The sequence below is a fragment of the Triticum urartu genome, chromosome 2A (assembly GCF_056163025.1).
Source record: "Triticum urartu cultivar PI428250 chromosome 2A, HENAU_Tu73, whole genome shotgun sequence".
Taxonomy (NCBI): domain Eukaryota; kingdom Viridiplantae; phylum Streptophyta; class Magnoliopsida; order Poales; family Poaceae; genus Triticum; species Triticum urartu.
Window position 1 is genome coordinate 25,622,330 of NC_141874.1, and position 19,684 is coordinate 25,642,013.

General features: G+C 46.2%; 3 protein-coding genes across 3 annotated transcripts; 2 read left to right on the forward strand and 1 right to left on the reverse strand.

Moving 5' to 3' along the window:
- Positions 1-679: 679 nt before the first annotated feature.
- On the reverse strand, positions 680-2,572 carry LOC125540730 (putative UPF0496 protein 5). The gene has a single exon (XM_048704307.2). The coding sequence runs from the start codon at positions 2,385-2,387 to the stop codon at positions 1,287-1,289; it is 1,101 nt and encodes a 366-aa protein (XP_048560264.1). The 5' UTR covers positions 2,388-2,572; the 3' UTR covers positions 680-1,286.
- A 6,436-nt stretch (positions 2,573-9,008) lies between these two features.
- Positions 9,009-16,046, forward strand: LOC147983114 (protein ACCELERATED CELL DEATH 6-like). The gene is made up of 4 exons (XM_087540646.1): positions 9,009-9,679; positions 13,594-14,138; positions 14,240-14,983; positions 15,453-16,046. The coding sequence occupies exons 1-4, from the start codon at positions 9,031-9,033 to the stop codon at positions 16,044-16,046; spliced, it is 2,532 nt and encodes an 843-aa protein (XP_087396772.1). The 5' UTR covers positions 9,009-9,030.
- Positions 16,047-17,226: 1,180 nt separating this feature from the next.
- Positions 17,227-19,170, forward strand: LOC147983115 (uncharacterized). Its single transcript, XM_087540647.1, has 3 exons — positions 17,227-17,722; positions 18,227-19,045; positions 19,159-19,170. Exons 1-3 carry the CDS (start codon positions 17,258-17,260, stop codon positions 19,168-19,170), a joined length of 1,296 nt encoding a protein of 431 aa, XP_087396773.1. The 5' UTR covers positions 17,227-17,257.
- Positions 19,171-19,684: the final 514 nt, after the last annotated feature.

Genomic DNA, 19,684 nt, shown 5'->3' on the forward strand with positions numbered 1-19,684 from the left:
AAGAAACATGGTCCTCCCCACAAAAGTGTGGGTACATTAGCAGAGCCCGCAGGCAGACTGTCATTATTACTACCAAAGAAGAAACAATGGCTAATAACAACTAGTTTTTTACCAAAGCTTTAAACAACGGACTATAGCGTCGATATAGCACGGCTATGGCTATTTAGGTTACTACCACAAGTAGTACATAAGAAATTCCGTACCACATAAGAGACTTCGCCGAAATCCACCGGCAGGGCGCGGCGTGCTGCCACGCACAACATTGCTAGTGGTACTATAACACGATGTCACGGGCATAGCCATTTTTTTCTGCCTACATTTATCTCTCGATAAAAAGCTTATTACTGACTCAAAACATCGCGTCGGGGCGTACAATTGTATGTAGTACGCACACGCTCAAATCTTTGTATCTAAGATGCACACGATGTTATGAAATAGCATGCCCAACTGAAACAAACACATATTGATATTGACAACAAAGGAAATCATCTAAGGTACTAGACGACTGATCCGAAGACTAAACTACGAACTATGCCAGGGTAAACACGTCCTTGGCTGCTCGGCGCTCGCCAAGGGCGATTAGACTTGTAAGCTGTGGGGTCAGCTGACCCCCAGCTTTTTTTATTGCAAGGCTAGTTCCATTAATATTTGTGCAAAAATGAAGACATTTTAGAGAGATTAGTGTACTTGAACCCACAGTTTTTTGGTGCGGGCACCGCTACTGGCGCTCGCTATAATGAAGTACATGTCGCCGAAGAAGCTCCTTGTGATCCGACCACTCAAGCAGAATCCATGGTGAGCATATTGTTTTAATCTCTATGTTGCTTGAAACCACAATATGTAGTACTAAACGAGGCTGAAGCTGCAGCACTAGCAGAAGGGTTGAAACCATGCACTGTCTGTAGGATGCACCTCAGTCAGTCTGATTGTTTGGTGTTGATTGAAGCAATGCAGCAGAACGATGGACATTCTACGGTAGCAGCGTCAATTCTAGATGATTGTCGGTTACTTCAGTTTGATTTCGGAAGGTCGTCTTAGAGCATTGTAGTCGTGATACTAACTTAGTTGCTCATGTGCTAGCGCAAAAGAATGTTTTGTTGGACTCACCTCAGGATTGTATTCGTGAACTTTTACCGGACGATGTAAGCGCTGTTTAATTTTTAATAAAACTAGTCATGATGACCTTTTCAAAAAAACGAGGCTTAAATTATAATGTTAATGAAATGAATGACGAATCACATATGTGATCTCTGAACACTAGGCTACTCCGTGTGTTTGAGCAGTTATTAATGGTGATGAATGATCCTCTGCAGCACGACGGTCCTGGCTTGCCGGATGTCCCGGCTACATTTGTCCGCCTGCTGGCCGAGGTCATCCACGCTCTTCATGAACGCCTCCAGCTTCCTCTTCACCTCCTCCACCGCCAACCTCAGGGCACCCTCGTCGCGCTCCGCCAGCTCTGCGCAGCCCACCATGGAGCCGATCTGGACCTCGAGCCGGCCAACGAGCGCGCGTATGCTGTCCAGGTCCTCGATGGCCACGAACGTGCCGACCTGCATTGCGCTCACCACGTCCTTGTGCCCCCGGAGCGCGTCCCGGTACCGCTTCATCATCGCGTCCACCCACTTCCCGGCGGAGCCCACGGGCAGCGACGCCGCGGCGGCCAGCGCGGCCGCGACGGGCGGAGCGGCGATGGCCGCGGCCACCACCGAGCAGACGAGGATCGCCGCAAAGGTGGTCGCGAAGACGACGCCGGCCACGCGGCGCCATACGCGGAGCGACCGGAGGCGACCGTCCAGCCTCCGCTTCTGCCGCCGCAGCCTGTCCAGCATGCCCAGCTGCTGCCGGTACGCCGCCTGGAACGCGGCGAAGAACTCGTCCGTGAACGGCTCGCCGGCCGCCTCCTTGAACCTCCGCAGCGCGCCGAGGGCGCGCGCTGGCCGGACGGCCGGATCCTGGACCTGGAGCGCGAGGTGCAGGACGAGCTGCGAGTCGCGGGCGCGGCGGAGGGCCTTGTCGAGCGCGGCGAGGAAGTCGAGGGTGTGGAGGCTGGCGTCGAAGTAGTCCTCCACGAGCGCGAACAGCTCGGGGCACCCCCACACGTCGTGCTTGCTGGCGAGGACGACGCGGACCACCTCCTGGTTCATGTCCACCAGGCAGCCGGTGACCTCGCGGAGGGAGCCCAGGGACATGGACCGCACCTCCACCCCGGACGCCGCCGCCGACACGGCGAGGCTCGCGCGCCGCCGCAGCGCCGCGTCGAAGCTCCGCAGCTCCGGGTCCGCGCTGCACGCCGCCTCGTACGACCCCAGCTCATGCCCCTCCTCCCCCGTCGCCCGCGCGCTCTTTAGCCGCCGGGGCCTCATTATGCCGTGACGGTTCCCCATGGCTGGCCGGCGAACCCAGAAATCAAGAAGAGAAGAAACAGAGCTTGGAGCCTACTGTGACCGTGATGCTCTGAAAGAATTGCGCGCTCACGATTGATAAACTTATAGTCGTGGAATGTGGCACGGTGGATGACTTGTACGCATGAGGAAGCTATGTAGGGTGGTGGGGGCGGCAATGGCGACCGGAGGAAGCAACCCAACGCAAGGAGCGGCCGACGTGTGTGCAAAAATTGTAGAGGTGGATGCGCATGCTTGCTTCTCTCTCGTCTTGCATTGCAGCACGGGAGTGACCGACTACGACTAGGATAGGAGAGGCAAAAGGTTGCTGCCAGAGCCAGATCTCTTGTTTGAGGAGGAACGCGCTTAATTAGGTGGCATATGGTTTTCACTTTCGGGCGAATTTGATCGAAAATTGGGAAATTTCATTTATTTCCGTACATTCTTAATAATTGTTTTTCAGTTAAAATATTTCGGCAATTGTTTTTCCGCGGGGATATTTCAGTAATTTTTGTGGTACACAAAAGTGTAAATTACATTTTGAATTTCCAAAATATCTGGTTATGCCTCAATCAAAATCAAATTTAAATTATTTCAGTGAAATTCAATAATGATTTTAGCTGTAGCTAAAATATTTCTGAAACTGAACTTGTCGGCTATACATGTTTAGAACTCACTACTGTACTCAGAGGGTTATACATCTCCTTGAGGCCATTGGGACGGTATTTCTGTATTCATTGATGCACTTAAAACGGCACATAAACATGACAGTAAGAACAATGCTGCCATAAGACTATTTTGTTTTGCTACAGGAACTCTACATTGTTTTGACCGGTCTAGGGGACCTATTGCCTTCTGAACGAAGCTATATGTGGTGCAAGCACTGTTACGCGTCATTGGCCAAGCTACAGCTACACATGCTGCCCATGTGTGTTGTCTGCACCGTCGTTCGCAACTTCGCATGGTTGCCATTGCCAACTTTTGTGTAGATTAGGCGCAAGTATGGCCCAAGTCTTCCACATTGGAGACAACAATGGCCTTAGCTAGGAATCTAGTCACTACGTGCACAACATCATCACACTCTCAAGACAAAGCAGGCCATGATAGCACACAAACGCACGTTGGATTTGCCCTTGAGATCGACCAGTCAAGAAGAAAAAGAGTACGCATGCAGAACCGGCACATGGTCCATGCTGTCCATGCTTGTGGAAGGGGGCATATGCTTTGTGCAAACGATGTGTCTTGGAACCACCATGTTGCTTTCCACCAAACACAGTTGCTTGCAAGTGTGAGCAATGCATGTCACAGCTGTGGCCCCTTGTTGCCACAAACAAAAAGGAAAGGTGGCATGCACCTTTTCCCTGCGTTTGAATGGTTACCTGATCTAGGTAGGTCGGTGCTGGTTGTGGTCATTACCAGCTGCACGGTCAATTAAGATCCACAAACCGCTCGCTTTTCGTTCCACCAAGATTGTTTGTTTTCATGTGTTTCGTTTGCTTAGTTTCATGAAATTTGTAGTAGCTTTTGCCGGATATGTGCAATCTGTGAACGAGGGAGCGATCACTTAAAAGCTTTTGCATCATCGCATATGGCGGTAGTTTCTAGGGTGCATATGCTTGGAGGCTCCGGTTTGATTATTGGTTCGACCTACTAAATATAGGTTATATTTAATTAAAACTATCATCAGTACAATCTTCAATTTTAGTCGGTTCATGAAGTCCCTTTTCAAAATAAATAATTAAATAAACAGCCCCCACTAACCACTTAGTCCGTTAATGAAACAAAACCGACTCCACAAATCTCGGTGACGATTCCTCACATACCTAGTTAGGTGTTTGAGGAAATGCCAGAGAGAGGAGGAAGACGAAGAGTGATGCTGACAGATGGGCCCCACTTGTAATAATGGTCAACTTAACGGTCAAAATAAACAGAGTTGACTTTACCGCCACATTAGCCCTGACGGGTGGGTCCCGCATATCATAAACATTTTTAAATCGTCTAAACTGACCATTTTTCAAAAATGGTAGTTTTGAGTCATAAAATTAAAAAAAATTGGTAGTTATCATTCACTTTTTTGAATGTGGTAGTTCTATGGGACGGTAACCCTAATGTGGTAGTTTTTTGTCAAATACTCCCCGTCGACATAGCGATCCGCATCGGTGCTGAACCAGTAGGTTGCCCCTGCCGCGGTCGCAAAAGCTATAACAAAAATCTGTGAGGAAATCCATGGATTAGACTTAATATATAAATGCTTTAGTATTTATTTATAGAGGGAGTACTAGGATCCCGATTTTAAGGTGGGTGGGCCCGCCATCCCCCTTCACCAATCATAATTTCTGACTAGCGAGGCTAATAAATCTGGGCGCGGGAAATGGGCAATGCTACATCTATATAAACAAAGCTACGTGCTTTACGTAAACTGTCAGATGGTAATTACCACGTCGGCGCAGAACAGCGCCACATTTGCCGTACCTCCGATCACTCTCTTCTTCGTAGCGATGGCGACGGCCGGGAGCGGTGCCTTCACGAGGCTGTACGCGCATCCAATGGCAGCGATGGCCACGACATATATACATGTAAAATAGACAAAGTGTTGTTCGTCATACACTACATGTATGACCATCTAATCATCAAATTTAAAAATTTGCTGAGTATGCTAAACACAACATATACTCCCTCCATTCCAAATTACTCGTTGCAGAAATAGATGTATCTAGAACTAAAATACATTTAGATACATCCATACTTACGACAAATAATTTGGAACGGAGGGAGTACTACTGTACGGCATGCACATACGCATGCATGCTCACGGTGGCCGGATCGCTTACTCACATGTAGGTGTAGATGTCCTTGAACTTTAAGACGAAGCGGCGGCCCTCAAAGAGATCGCTGCGGACGTCGACATTGTTGGGTGACGATGAGGGCAAGGGAGCCGGCCAGGAGGAGCATGGCTACTAATGCATTTTTCGAGATTGTCTTTGACTATTGATAAGATTAACATTATATAAGATGTATAATGTGCAAATTATATCATTGAAGGTTCTTTTCACGTATGAATTTGACCGCATGCTTTGTGTAACCTGCATGTCATATATTATTGCGCCAACATGTAGTCCAAGTAAACCTCCAAACATGCATTAGACCCTATATTTGTGAAATATTTCCTATTACCATGTGTAGTTACTTTCACAGGGAGTTTCGCTGGCGCTACTAGTAACAACGACCTTGAAATATGTAGCAAAACAAGTTATCCTATGCAAGGATTCGAACACGCGAACTCCTACCACAAAGATCAAGCTAATAGCCACTATAACTAAAAAGCTCGTGTAACTCTTTAGGCAGCACAAACATCTTAAAATAAGCTAGTAGCAGCGCCAGATTCTGAAAAAACAAAGCGAAATAAGTTTTCAAAAAAAGTGAATATTTCTTCAAATGTCAATATTATTCAAAAGTTCTGAACAAGAAAATTAAACTTGAATATTTTTCTGAAACTCACAACTTCTTTTAGAATTTTAAACATTTTTTAAATATGGACATTTTTTGAAACACGTATGTAATTTTAAGAATAGGAGTTACTTTAGAGAATATTCACATAAAACAAAAATGTTTTTCAAACTTTGAACATTTCTAGAAAACATGAACCATTTTTTAAAATCAACGTGTACAGTAACAAACATTCTTTTTAAAAGTGCACATTTTTTGAATATTGTGCATTTGGTAAAATTCACGGTCGTTTATTAAATTCCCAAAAATTGACACAAGGAATTTTTTAAAAAAAATTGGAATTTTTTTTAATATTGAACCAATTTTGGAACAAGTACAGAAATTCAAACTTCAAGACATTTTTTTTTCAATACGCATCTTTTTGGAATCTGCAGATTTTATGAAAAAATTTACGATTTTTGTACTTACGAATTTCCAAACATTTTTTTAACAATTTTTGAACTTATGAATTTGAAAATTTGAAGAATTTTTGAACTTACGTAATTGAACAATTTTTTAACATAAATTCAAAGTTCCATACATATTTTTTCATTACATGAACAAAAACGAAAAAGACAGAAAATAAAAACGAATACATATTAAAAATTAAAAAATCCAAAACCAGTAAAAATTGATTCAGGAACCCCAAAATCGGATACTGTAGCATTTGCATTATCTCATTATTTGGCCGGCCCACCACGTTCTCTAGGTCACTTGCCTCTCTACTAATGAGCTACAATTTATCGCGGAGAGCGGCAAATAGGAATTTCCACCATATTTGGCGCCGTCAACTTTTTCTAAAATTTATGAATTTTATTACGACTGTGTCGACCCAACAAGTGCCCAACGGGAGCGATGTCGTCGTCTACTTGGGCAAGGCCAAAACATTTTTTCTTTTCTAGTTATTCAGTTTTTTCTTTTTAATTAATTTAATTTTCTCCTTTAAAACTTTATTATTCTTTTTGAAATATGTCAAAATATTTAGATATTCTTTGAAATACCGAACAATGTTTAACATGATCTTCAAATTGCCAAAAAATTTGCACGGAGATGGGCATGCCAATGGTAGGAATCCATGCCAGGTTTGAACGATTTCCAACACCATATGCAAGTTCCGACAAGTCTGAATTTTTGTGGTCTTGTTTGACCAAGAAAACTAGAAAAAATACAAACAACTTGGCATGGTGCCCTGAATTAATCATACAAGCTAATGAAAAAAATTGAGGTCATTTGACGGATGTCGATAAACAACGTGCTATCAAGCATAGCCTTCTGGCCTACCCGAACACCCTACGTCGAAAGATGGTGTTTCTTGGAATTCTTAACATGACCCCAACTTTTGACAGCAGGTGGGCATGCCCATGATAGCCATCTATGCCAGGTTTGAATTAAAAATATTTTAAATTATAATTTAAATTGGTACATAAAATTTTTATTTTAAATTTTTAACATAACTAATAAGTACAAAGGGATTAAATTGAGAACAGTTAATTTAAAAATCATTTACTTAATATTTTAAGGGAAAAAGAATTTAAAATTGTTACTTGAAACTACAATTTTGGTATTCCAAACAATATTTGATTTTTTTTAAGGTTTTCAAAAAGAATAATAAATTTTAAAAAAAGGAAAATGAATTAATGAAAAAAGAGAAAGGAAAGGAAAAGAGAAAAAAAAAGCATAATGCAGTGATGTTTTTGAGCCAGCCCATTTCTGCAATAGTTTTAGTTTGTTAGCAGCTACTTATGCATAAGTTTATCATGTCTCTCGCGGCAACGCGCAGGGCATGATCTAGTATTTTAAATATGGGACGACATTTTGCAGCATCAAAGCGACTAAGAAACTTAATATAAAAGTTAAACATGTCACAATTAAATGTGGTATGATTTGTGCCTGAGTATAAGACGACCTTATGAGGACAACATGATTGAGGATCTCCAGAAGAAAATTGAGCCTGGTGTGAACAGAAACAAAGGACATGGGGTCCTGTGCAAGATGCTAGGAAAAGTTCCAGGATAACTAGGAATCAACCTGCATTGGAAAATACCAAGATGCTAAAAATGCAACAGAATTTTAGCTGCCACTGCTTTCAGTATGATGGTGGCCTCTTTGGCGTGAAGACGGGAGAGAGGAATGAGGTGCCGGTGCTGGCGGCGCAGAGGCTCAGAACGGTTGCAGAGCTGCGAAGAGGCAGGAGTAGAGAGGAGAGAGCAAATGGATCCGGTAGGTTGAAGGGGTGAATTTGGTGCAATTTGTGGTAGGGTAGGGTTAAATAATGTTTTGTTGATAGCTTACCAAGCTGACCACTTGGTGTGGTAGGGTAGGGTTGTTAGATCCGATGTGGCAGACGTGCCCGGGCGCCCTATATTCGCCCTACATTTTGGGCCAGATATGAGGGATGTCGAGTGTAGATGCTCTAATTGCCCACGATGGACTAGTATATGCAAAGTAAAAAAAAAAGACAAAGGTCATGACCTTCCTCAATGCTCATGTTGCGGCTTACTCATCTGTACAATTATGTAGGTCTACCTGCCAGGCGTGGCTGAGTAAAGTCCATTTATTCTTTTCTTGGAGCATGGGGGGGGGGGGGGGGGGGGGGGGTCCGAATCCTAACATACGTATGTACTCCTTCCGTTCATTTATTTATTATTCTGCATATCAACTTTGAGTGGAGTTAAACTTTGTGAATTTTGATAAAGTTTATAGAAAAAATTACCAACATTTACGATATCAGATCATGATTCTTTGTGTAAATGACCATATTATTTTCTATAAAGATGGTCAATCTTATAAAGTTTGACTTAGGACAAAGCTAATATTCCCCACAAAAAAAAAGACAAAGCTAATATATATGCAAAGTAAAAAAAAATACAAAACAAAGGAAATATTGTGCATCGCAGAGACCATGGGATCAACAGTCTCTGATTATCTGAAGTAAAGGTTTTGCACGCCCCCTCCTTTACGTGTAGTTTGAGGAAGAATAGCATTCTCCGCCTTTATTACCTCAACACGTATGGGTCTTTTTTTGCAGCTTATATATCAATAGGTTCCCCTGCTCGAGGATGTACGTACCATATCACGATCTAAACTTGCTGCAGCGAACAACACTATGCAGACCAGCATGCAAAATAATAAGGCGCTCGAGCGGCGTCCCGAGCTGCTAATGGCCGCCCGGCTCGGCGACTGGGAGCGGTTGGAGCGTCTCCTCAGCGAAGAGGACGATGCGGCGCCTCAGCTCGTCATCCCCATGGAGGAAGGTGTCTCCAACGCCGTCCATGTGGATGATATCAAGTCATCCAATGCAGGCGCGGAGGGACTCACCGCTGCTTGGGACTCGCTCCTCCACGTGGTAGCCTCGAGGGGAGACAGCGACCAGTTCCTCCAGAGCGCGACGGTGATCCACGGCAAGGTCGGCTACCTCGTCTACTTGCAGAACAAGAACGGCGACACGCCCCTGCACTGCGCCGCTCGGGGCGGGTGGGGTGCGATGGTCCGTTTGCTCGTTGATCTTGCACAGAATTGCGGCAGCGCCGAGATGGTGAAGGAGTTGCTGAGAAGGCAGAACCGGCATGGTGAGACGGTGCTGCACGAAGCTGTTCGTGTGAGCAGCAGGGACATGGTGGACCGGCTCATTTCAGAGGACCACCACCTGGCTCGCGTGCTAGCGGCGGATGGCTCGTCGCCGCTCTACTTGGCCGTCGAGCTGGGTCACCAAGACATTGCCCGCCAGCTCTATGGGAACGACCAGCCGCTCTCGTACTCTGGACCTGACGGCCGGAATGCCTTGCATGCAGCTGTTCTTAAGGGCCAAGGTTAGCAAATCATTACTCATTTATTTTCTAGTCTCACCATTATGGTTTTTCCATCACCCCACAAGAGCATAATATAATATTTTCTCATGGTTTTGCTTACTTTGTAGTTTATTTACATGTGAGAATCTCTTAGACCTTTTTTTTAACTAGTAGAACTTACACGGGCTCAGCTGCCAAACAATTGACACTATCTTATATCCATTTTTTTTTCACTTATCACCCCTTATATACCATCTCCTTTAACCCCCCCCCCCCCCCCCCCCCTTGACTTATGCTCTCTTGTGATTAAGTTGTTAAAAAGATTGTTTTCTCTTAGTTTTTTAGTTCTAAGATGCCATATGAGCTCATCAACACCAACTTGGATTTCCATGAATTTCCTCCGTATACAAATTAAAATTCCATATGTAATCGTCTATGATCTAAGTAATTTATTTTTTATATTTACATAGAAAATTTAAATATCACAGATTATAGAAATGAATAATTCTAAATTTACATGTAATATCCTTTTAATGTTACTTTAAAACTGTAACAAAAAATTCTACACGTTCTTATGAACCAAGTTCATTTTGCATTTCTAAATTAACATTTTCTATACATAAGGAGTTATTGACATTTCATTATGGCATACAGAAAATTTCAAATTGTAGCACTATAAATAAAATAATGGGAAATGGTCGGACTTGAACCACTTAACAAGGGGATGTGATAGTGCCAAGTTATTTATTTTTATAGAATTGATAAGGTAATGGGATCACAACTTATAGTGTATGGGATTGAAAAACGAAAACTAGTGTTAAGTAGTAAATATTTTAAATGTTTCGATGTGAGCAATGAAGTTCTTATTTGATATGAGACGATCTTTGTTATTTGCAGCTAAGTTTTCCCACCCAATTTTTCAATGGTTTGCCTTGTAAACTGTTAACATGTTTTGTCTCAGTTTGACACTTGCAGCATGTTACCTTCCTCCCTTTGCTTGCTAGCTGATCTATAACCATAATCTTGTGTATGTTCCCAATGGCACATGTTTGTTTAGAGAACATCATCACTGTACTTATAACAAAACGTCATTACAAATTGTTTCCACGGTCAATTCTAGTGCAAGAGGAAAAATTGAATACAAGGAGAAACACCATGTTACAAGCTCATGAACTAAGCATAACTTAGTTGGTTAGGCTCCTTTTATTGTGTTTCTATAAAAGGTGATCACAAACTCTAGCGAAGGTATGTGCCACCACACTGGGTGAAAGTCGAATATGCTATTAGTGTTCTATGTTATGAATTGACTTAATTTTGTCTTGCATTGGCATATTTCCATTATTTTTTGAATGATTTCCATTTTTATGTCGTATTATTGTAAATGATGAGCCTACCATTTCCACACATCACTTTTTAACACACATCGCATATATGTCTGGGGCACGACTACAAGCACTCAACCCCCCCTCCCCCCCACCCACCCACCCATTTCAATTGCCATAATACATCTGGCAATGGAACTCACCGCGACCTCGACAACATCGGACAACTTGTTCATAGCCTATTTTTCCACCATAGCTATGGCCTGCCAGATCGTCCCCCACATGATCTAGCATCTACGCCCTTACATGTTTCCATCATCATCTCATTTGCGATATAGTGTCTTTCATATGTTAGCCCTAAGTTACACATGCTTAAGACCTCTGCTAATTATAGGTACAACTATAATGCTTACTCCATGTACTCAACCAAATTTGAATAACAACATATCCACATTCCTGATGGCATTGAGCAGTCTGTATTTTTTTTATAGGAGACATTAATTGGACCACTGGGTAGATTTCGATACCAAACCAAATGAGTGGATATGTTGTTAAGGAATTGTTATGAGCTCTCGTTAAAGCGTTAGTACTCTAATTGTTAGGTGTTACAATTTCGGTAGTACATTTGCTGGTCCACTAAAGCTGCGCTTCCGTCTGAAAGCAAAAAAAATAAACCCTGAAATTTGATTAAATTTCAAACTCTCCTTCTGGAATTATCAAGTTTAAGGCGGGTCTTTGAAATTTGCCAAGTACGAAATTCAAAACCTTGTGTTCTGATGCGCTCACAATATGGAAACATGTTTTTATGAAAAAACTATAACATTCAACTCGCTTTGGGTTGGAGCTGTTGGATATTCGCCCACGGATCGGTCACATCAAATCACGACGAACACTCTCACACAATTTTTTTTGCCAAAGGCACGTGTTGTTCCTCTCTTCTCTTTTTTTTAAAATTGTTTTCTCAACGATACAACTTGATCTTCTGGTTTTTTCTTACCTTGGGCCCAGATGCATATATAGATGCAAACTGCCGGGACCAAAGCATAACCAACTCGACACATCCTAAACTTACACGGCGAACCAATCCTACTAGGACTCACCTAGCCAAACTAACCTACGACCTAACACGTACTCCCTCTGTCCCATGATATAAGAGTGTTTTTGACACTAGTGTAGTGTCAAAAATGCTCTTATATTATGGGACGGAGGGAGTACTAAACTCTTCCTATACAAAGGACTAGCACCCGTACATGAAGTTTTTTTTTAGAAAAGGAGGATGACCCCCGGCCTCTGCATCTGGGAGATGCATACACCCACTTTATTGATTATTCTCAAGGACCTTACAAAGTATTACAACAATGTGCCTGAATCCACCATCTTGGAAACATATGCCACTACTCCTATCCAAAATGATGAAGGGGTGCTAACTGGGCCACTACCCAAACCACTCACCTAAGCCTAACATCAAAAGCCGGAAGCCGAAACTCATTCGGAAGCCCCAGCCGAGCCACATACCGGGTCTGAGGCACAATCCGGTCAGACACACTCGTGTGTCGTCGCCGCCATCTTCCACAGGTCTTCAGAACATATTGAGGCTTCTACCTTGTCTGGCCACTCTGTCATCGACGTCACCATGACGCCAGACAGCAACCTCCTCCTGCGCGAGCCCATCTCCGCGCATCGGACGCCGAGTCTCCACAACGCCATGCCATCGATCTCCGCCGCCATCAATGTTTGAGATGAAACACCGCTCCACCATCCCTCCAGCCAGCACTTGCTCCAAGACGATGCCCCCAGAAGGGAAAGCGATAGAACGCCATCATCATCCGATCCGGAAGACCCAGATCTGGGGTTTCCCCCTGAGCATCCCGAACCTGATGGCGCAGACTGTCGACGATGCGACATCGGCAGTAGCTCCACCAGACGAGCGTCGCCTACGTCGCCGCCGCCTCCAAGATGAAGCTGACCAGAATGCATATGTCGACACCGAACCGCCGCCACTTCCACCGCCGCTTGAGCAGCCCCCGAGCAACGCCTTCAGGAAGGAGCACGCCACCGTGGTGTCGTCGTCGCTTGGAACAGGGGGGTATGAGGTTTTCACCTGAGCTCCTGGGAGGGGTGGAAGGAAGGAGGTCCTCTCCGAAGCCTCCAACGAGGGAAGCAACACCCAAAGGTACTGCCATCGGAGTGGCCGCCACGCGGGCCAAGAGATTCCCCCGGAACCCTTCCAGCCACCGGATCTGCAAGGCCAGCACCCAAGAACGGTGACCGAAGCCACCAAGGGCCGGATCCGCTGCAGATCGGAGTAGATCGGGGTCGAGGACGAACATCACCATGGCCACCAACATCCAGCGAGGAACCGCCGCCGCAGCCGAAGCCCACCACCTCCCCGCCATCCACCCGTACATGAAGTAGTACTCGAACCGGACACATCAATGCATGTGTACACTAGGACACATTCTAGGAACTCACGTTTGCGTCTAACTCAAATTAGGCTAATCAAAGATTACTGCTAACAGGAGCATACTGTATACTCAAAGCTAGAAGGATACAACATACTACTACTTCATAATTTTGATAACTCCGTTTAACACCGAGAAATAACAAATGCAGACACAACAAAAATGTTGTTGGAATGGAACAAGGATCTCATCAAAGAAGCAGACCGATCCACTGGAAGCACGCCTCTTCACTTCGCCGCGTCTTGGGGGAGGCACGAGGCGATGAGCTTGCTGCTGATTGCTGACCCATCTGCAGCATATCAGCCAGACAACAAGGGAACGTTTCCCATACATGTGGCTGCGTTCGCGGACGAAGTGAATGCTATCTCCGTCTTGCTCGATCGCTGCCCTGACTGTGCCGAGCTACGCGACGCCAAGGAGATGACTTTCCTCCATGTGGCCATCCAAGAGAAGAGGCAATCGGTGGTCGAGTATGCGTGCAAGTGGCAGAGCCAGAAATTTCAATCGTCTGTGATGAACATGCAGGATGAAGATGGCAACACAGCATTGCACTTGGCTGCCAAGATCGGAAACCTAGGGATCTTCAATCCTCTGATGAAAAACCGAGTCGTTAAGCTGAATGTAACAAACAAGCGTGGGAAAACACCACTTGATATTGCATGGCTCGACATGGGCAAAGACGTTAATGACGAACTGGTAAGCAGTTGTTGTTGCTTCATGATGCATATATATGGTTCCCCCGACTTGTACTAATCGACCGGCTTCTTCAGGTGAACTTCTTCCCGTATATTTTGCAGCACCCAAGAATCAGGATATTTAAGTTGCTACAATATGCCGGCGCTCAGACTGGTACTTACCGAAGGAATCTCTTGTACGGACGCATTTCGGAGCCAGACCAAGATAAACTAGATCGCGAGCTAGATCAGAAGGTCACCACATCCACACAGATAGTTGGCATCGGATCTGTTCTGATCGGGACGGTGGCGTTCGCCGCAGCCTTTACTCTGCCAGGAGGCTACCGAGCCGATGACAATAAAGATGGTGGCACACCGACGCTTGCTGGGCACCCCGCCTTCCACGTGTTTATCATCGCCAACACGCTGGCCTTCATCTTGTCGAGCCTATCCATCGCCCTGCTAACATACGCGGGGATTTCCGAGGGTGGCATAGACAGTGGCATAAACACCCGCCTGACCTTCGTCACCATCGCAGCGGCACTCATGACCAGCTCTGCGAGGAGCCTCAGCATCGCCTTTGTGTTCGGTCTCTACGTGGTGCTGGTCCCCGTCGCACGCACGACGGCCATGGCGTCTTCCACGATCACGGCTCTTGTGTTGGCCGATGTCGTTTGGTTCCTGTGGAAGGCTGTCACCAGTGAGCTGGTGCTCATGAAGAGGCTCGGAGCTCGGGCATGGTGGAGGATGGCACAGGCAGTTCTAATGATTTTGCTAGGCCAGTTGTGGCCGTACATTGTGATCGCCGGCGTCGTCAAGTGTATCAAGCTCAAGGGAGTGTCATTGACTTCAAATGACATGGCGCAGGTGCATGCTTAGCTTGTTGTAACGGCGCTCATGCTCAACTACGTTGTTGCACAAATTTGGTTTGACCTGTTTCGTTCATTATTGTACGAAAAAAATACCATATCTTTGCCTTGTTTGTTTTTTCTAGTAATGGTAAACTTGTCAATATTAATGACCGTGCACTTGTTCAATGAAGTAACTTAGCTAGGAAGGCCTGTGGGAAGACTTCATTTTTTTTATAATACTAGTAAGATGCCAGTGCGTTGCATGGAACGCCAAAATTCATTTCTAGAGTAATTTCAATTTTACAAAATAAGTGTTGAGAGTGACCCGTCCAGGGTCATCTGGTGTGTAACAAATGCCGATAGTTTTTTTGGGATATGGAGTCCTACTCCCAAGTACTCCCTCCGTCCGGGAAAAGTTGTCCACAGCGTAGTGTAATGCCAATTTTTCAAAAACACCCTCATAACTTCAAATTTCTTACAAACAGGTTGCCATACAGGTCGCGTCTCCTTCCTTCTTCCTCCGCCCGTCGCCGGCGCGCGTCGCCAGGGCCAGTCGTCAGCTCAAGACCTGCGGCTTGCTCCGCCGCCGCACTGGACGTGCTCCTCCGCGGCCCAGGACCCGCGCTCCGTCGCCGCACAGGACGTGCTCCTCCGCCGCCAAGGACCTGCGCCGCCCTGCTTGCTCCGTCGCCGCACAGGACGTGCTCCTCCGCCGCCAAGGACCTGCGCCGCCCTGCTTGCTCCGTCGCCGCATAGGACGTGCTCCTCCGCCGCCCAGGACCTGCGCCGACGATATCCCCTTCTTCCTCGCACGGCCCGCGCCGCCGCCGCCGCCCAGGACCCGCGTGCGCCTGGGTCTCAAGCGCCTGGACCACGAGCTCCCGCTGCGCCTGGACCACGAGCTCCCTCAAGCTCTTTCGCGGTCCTGGACCTCAAACTGGACCCCTTCTGCTGCTTCTCCACAACTTGCTGCTCCTCCCCTGCTCGTGCTGCCGCCCAGAGGTCCCCTTCTCGTGTGCTGCCACCTGAGGTCCCCTGCTCGTGCTGCTGCTGGTGAGAAGAAGTACAGGGCTCTATAATTTGTTCATCTCCAGTGCCTTGCTTGCTTGCTCTGTAGTTTGAAACACAACTGATCTGTTGGAGCTGCTCCTCCACTTGAAATGATTGGAGATATTGAGTCAGTTAAGAAACAAAGGACTTCTCCTACCCGATCGGCGGATCCGGCGGCGGCTGCGGAGCAGCGCCGCCAGACGCAATGAGTCTGTTATGCTGGAACTGTCGAGGCTTGGGGGCGGACTCGACAGTTGGCGAGCTTCGCTGGTTAGTGAAGCTTCACCGCCCCACCCTCCTCTTTCTCTCTGAGACAAAGATGAGGGATTCACGTGTCAGAAACTTTATGTGGTCTCTAGGATTTACCGGGTGTTTGGCCGTTAATTCCGACGGCCTGAGTGGTGGTTTGGCTCTGTTTTGGACGGCGTCTGTTGATGTTTCTCTCAAGGGGAGCAATGCTCGATGTATTGATGTTCTTTTTACTTCGGAGGCGGGCTCAACTTGGCGTGCTACCTTTGTGTACGGCGAACCGAGGATAGAGGACAGGCCACAATTCTGGGAGTTGCTGAAACGTTTGAAAGCTCAATGGCAAGGTCCTTGGATTGTATGTGGGGATTTCAATGAGGTTCTATCCCAGGACAAGCATTGTGGTCCCTGGGACAGATCTGAGGCTCAGATTTCAGCCTTTCGAGATTGTCTCATGGACTGTGAGTTGATGGATTTGGGTTTCTCCGGGCCTAAGTTTACGTGGTGTAATCGCCAAGACCCGGAGTGCCATGTGAAAGTCCGGCTTGATAGAGCAGTGGCCAATTCAGATTTTGTAAGGTTGCATGATGTTTGTGCTGTTGAACATGTGATCACCACCTCGTCTGATCATTATGCTATCTTGATCGAGCTTGCCGGGCAGCCCACCCAGAGGACACAACGGCCAGTGCAGCAAGGTTTTAAGTTCGAGGCTATGTGGTTGCGGGCAGCCGACTATAGAGAGCAGCTAGAACGTGCTTGGACTGAGGGGCGGAGTGGTGATTCTTCTCTGCAGGCGACATGGGACAATCTTCATTGTGTCGCTGGGGCCCTTAAGTCCTGGAGTCGTGACACTTTTGGTTCTATCCGGCGTTAGATCAATAGACTGGAGCGACGACTTAAGTCCATCCGGTCTATGCCAGTCACGGACTCATCTTTGGCTGAGGAAAGATCTATTGAGACTCAATTATGTGAGTTATTTGAAAGAGAAGAAATCATGGCTCGTCAACGTTCGAGGGTGGACTGGTTGCGTGAGGGGGATCGCAACACTGAGTTCTTCCATGCTCGAGCTGCTGCCCGCAAGAGGACCAACAGAATCCAGCGTCTGGTCCGTGATGATGGGTCCTTTTTTGATACTCAACGAGAGATTAAAGGTTTGGTGCAACAATTCTATGAGAAACTTTTCACTTCCGAACCTTGTGATGCAGCTGATGCAGTCCTGGATGCTATCCCTCAAAAGATTTCTCCTGAGATGAATGAGGATTTGAGTAAGCCCTACACTAATGAGGAAATCAAGGCTGCTCTGTTCCAGATGGGTCCTACTAAAGCTCCTGGACCTGATGGTTTTCCAGCCCTCTTCTATCAGAATCATTGGGACTTCTTGGGAGAGGAGATTTGTCGAGCCATGAGATGCTTTTTGGATGGAAGCTCAATTTCGGAGGGTTTTTGTGACTCAGTGATCGTCCTTATTCCTAAAGTGACACGACCCAAGCACCTGAAGAATTTCCGTCCAATTAGTCTATGTAATGTTCTTTACAAGATTGCCTCGAAGGTCTTGGCCAATCGCTTGAAGTTATTGCTCCCTGTTGTCATCTCTGAGTTTCAAAGTGCCTTCGTGCCTGGAAGATTGATCACTGACAACTCTCTTATTGCTTTTGAATCTCTTCACACCATCAGACATCAGCGAGCTAAACAACCCTTCTTTGCCTTGAAGATTGACATGACGAAAGCCTATGACCGTGTTGAGTGGAGTTTTCTTCATGGTTGTCTCTCCAGACTTGGTTTTAATCCTGCATGGATCAACTCAGTGATGAGGTGTGTAACCAATGTCCGCTATGCTGTAAGGGTTAATGGTGAGCTTACTGCACCTGTTGCTCCATCGAGAGGAATTCGTCAGGGTGATCCTATCAGCCCCTATTTGTTTCTGCTCTGCACTGAAGGACTGTCAAGTCTGTTACTCCAAAAGGAGAGTTGTGGCGAGCTACATGGCATTAGGAACGGTCGTTCCGGTCCTCCTATCTCACATCTCCTATTTGCCGGTGACAGTATCTTCTTTGCTAGATCTGATGCTCGTAGCGTGGTTGCTCTGAAGACCACTCTGGAACTATATTGCTCTGGTTCTGGTCAGTTAATTAACAAGGACAAGTCCTCTTTACTCTTTGGTCGTGGTTGTTCGGAGACTGTTAAGCAAAGAGTAAAGGCGAGTCTTGGGATATCTAACGAAGCCTTCAATGACACTTACCTTGGTATGCCTACCGAGGTTGGTAAATCCCCTACTAGTATCTTCAAGTTCTTGCCAGATAGGGCTTGGCGATGTGTTCATGGATGGTCTGATCGACCGGTCTCGCGAGCAGGGAAAGAAACACTACTGAAATCTATCATTCAGGCGATCCCTACTTTCATCAGGAGCTGCTTTGAACTTCCTAAGGCTATCTGCAGAATGTTCAGACAAATTATTGCCGATGAGTGGTGGGGCAGAGAGGATGGGAAAAAGAAGATACACTGGAGATCATGGGATTGGCTCACAACGCCCAAGTCTTTTGGCGGGATGGGTTTTCGGGATTTGCACATCTTCAATTTGGCAATGCTAGGCAAACAAGGGTGGCGACTACTTACTGTTCCGGACTCCTTGTGTGCTCGTGTCTTAAAAGGCCGATATTTCCCTCACACGGATTTCTGGAATGCACCGACTCCGCGTTCAGCTTCTGCCACTTGGCCCAGCGTTCTTGTTGGCCGTGACCTGCTCAAGAAGGGAGTTCAATGGGGAATTGGGGACGGCTGCCAGGTTCACATTACTTCTGACCACTGGATCCCTTCATCTCCGCCTTGTGTTCTCCAGCCGCTCTCTCCTATTCATGCCAATGCTAAAGTTAAGTGCCTTATGTATGAGGAAAGCAGGTCCTGGAATGAAGCAACGGTGCGTGCCTTCTTTTGGAATGACGTCGCATGCGAGATTCTTCAGATCCCTATCTACAAGCATGGTGAGGATTTTGTTCGATGGCCATTCACAAGATTCGGGGAATACACGGTGCGATCATCCTACAATTTGGCTCGGTCTGCACACTTCCTAGAGTCTCATAGTTCAAAAGGAAAGGGTTTGAGTTCCAATTTTTCTTCCCAGGAAAAGGATTGGAGACTGCTATGGTCTATCAAAGCACCGGGCAAGATGAAAGTTGTCTTATGGCGCTTTGCGCACAATTGTTTACCATCTGGGGAACAACTTAAACGCCGCCGGGTACCCAATTCTGAACACTGCTGCTTTTGTGCTCGGTCTGAATATGTTGAGCATGCTCTGCTGTTTTGCCCACATGCCAGGGACGTGTGGGATATCATCAAAGAGGAATATAATTTCAGCTTGCACCGTGGCACTTTTCTGTCTCCAAGGCAATGGATTTTTGACTTCTTGGCAAGGTCGTCTGATCAG

Bases quoted from the DNA above. Each gene is read 5' to 3' on its own strand.
- LOC125540730 (XM_048704307.2), bottom strand. From the start codon at position 2,387: ATGGGGAACCGTCACGGCATAATGAGGCCCCGGCGGCTAAAGAGCGCG.
- LOC147983114 (XM_087540646.1), top strand. From the start codon at position 9,031: ATGGCCGCCCGGCTCGGCGACTGGGAGCGGTTGGAGCGTCTCCTCAGC. The intron at 14,139-14,239 runs GTAAGCAGTTGT...TATATTTTGCAG, and splicing joins AAGACGTTAATGACGAACTG to CACCCAAGAATCAGGATATT. The intron at 14,984-15,452 runs GTGCATGCTTAG...TCTTACAAACAG, and splicing joins CTTCAAATGACATGGCGCAG to GTTGCCATACAGGTCGCGTC.
- LOC147983115 (XM_087540647.1), top strand. From the start codon at position 17,258: ATGGCTCGTCAACGTTCGAGGGTGGACTGGTTGCGTGAGGGGGATCGC. The intron at 17,723-18,226 runs GTCCTTATTCCT...TTACTCCAAAAG, and splicing joins GTTTTTGTGACTCAGTGATC to GAGAGTTGTGGCGAGCTACA.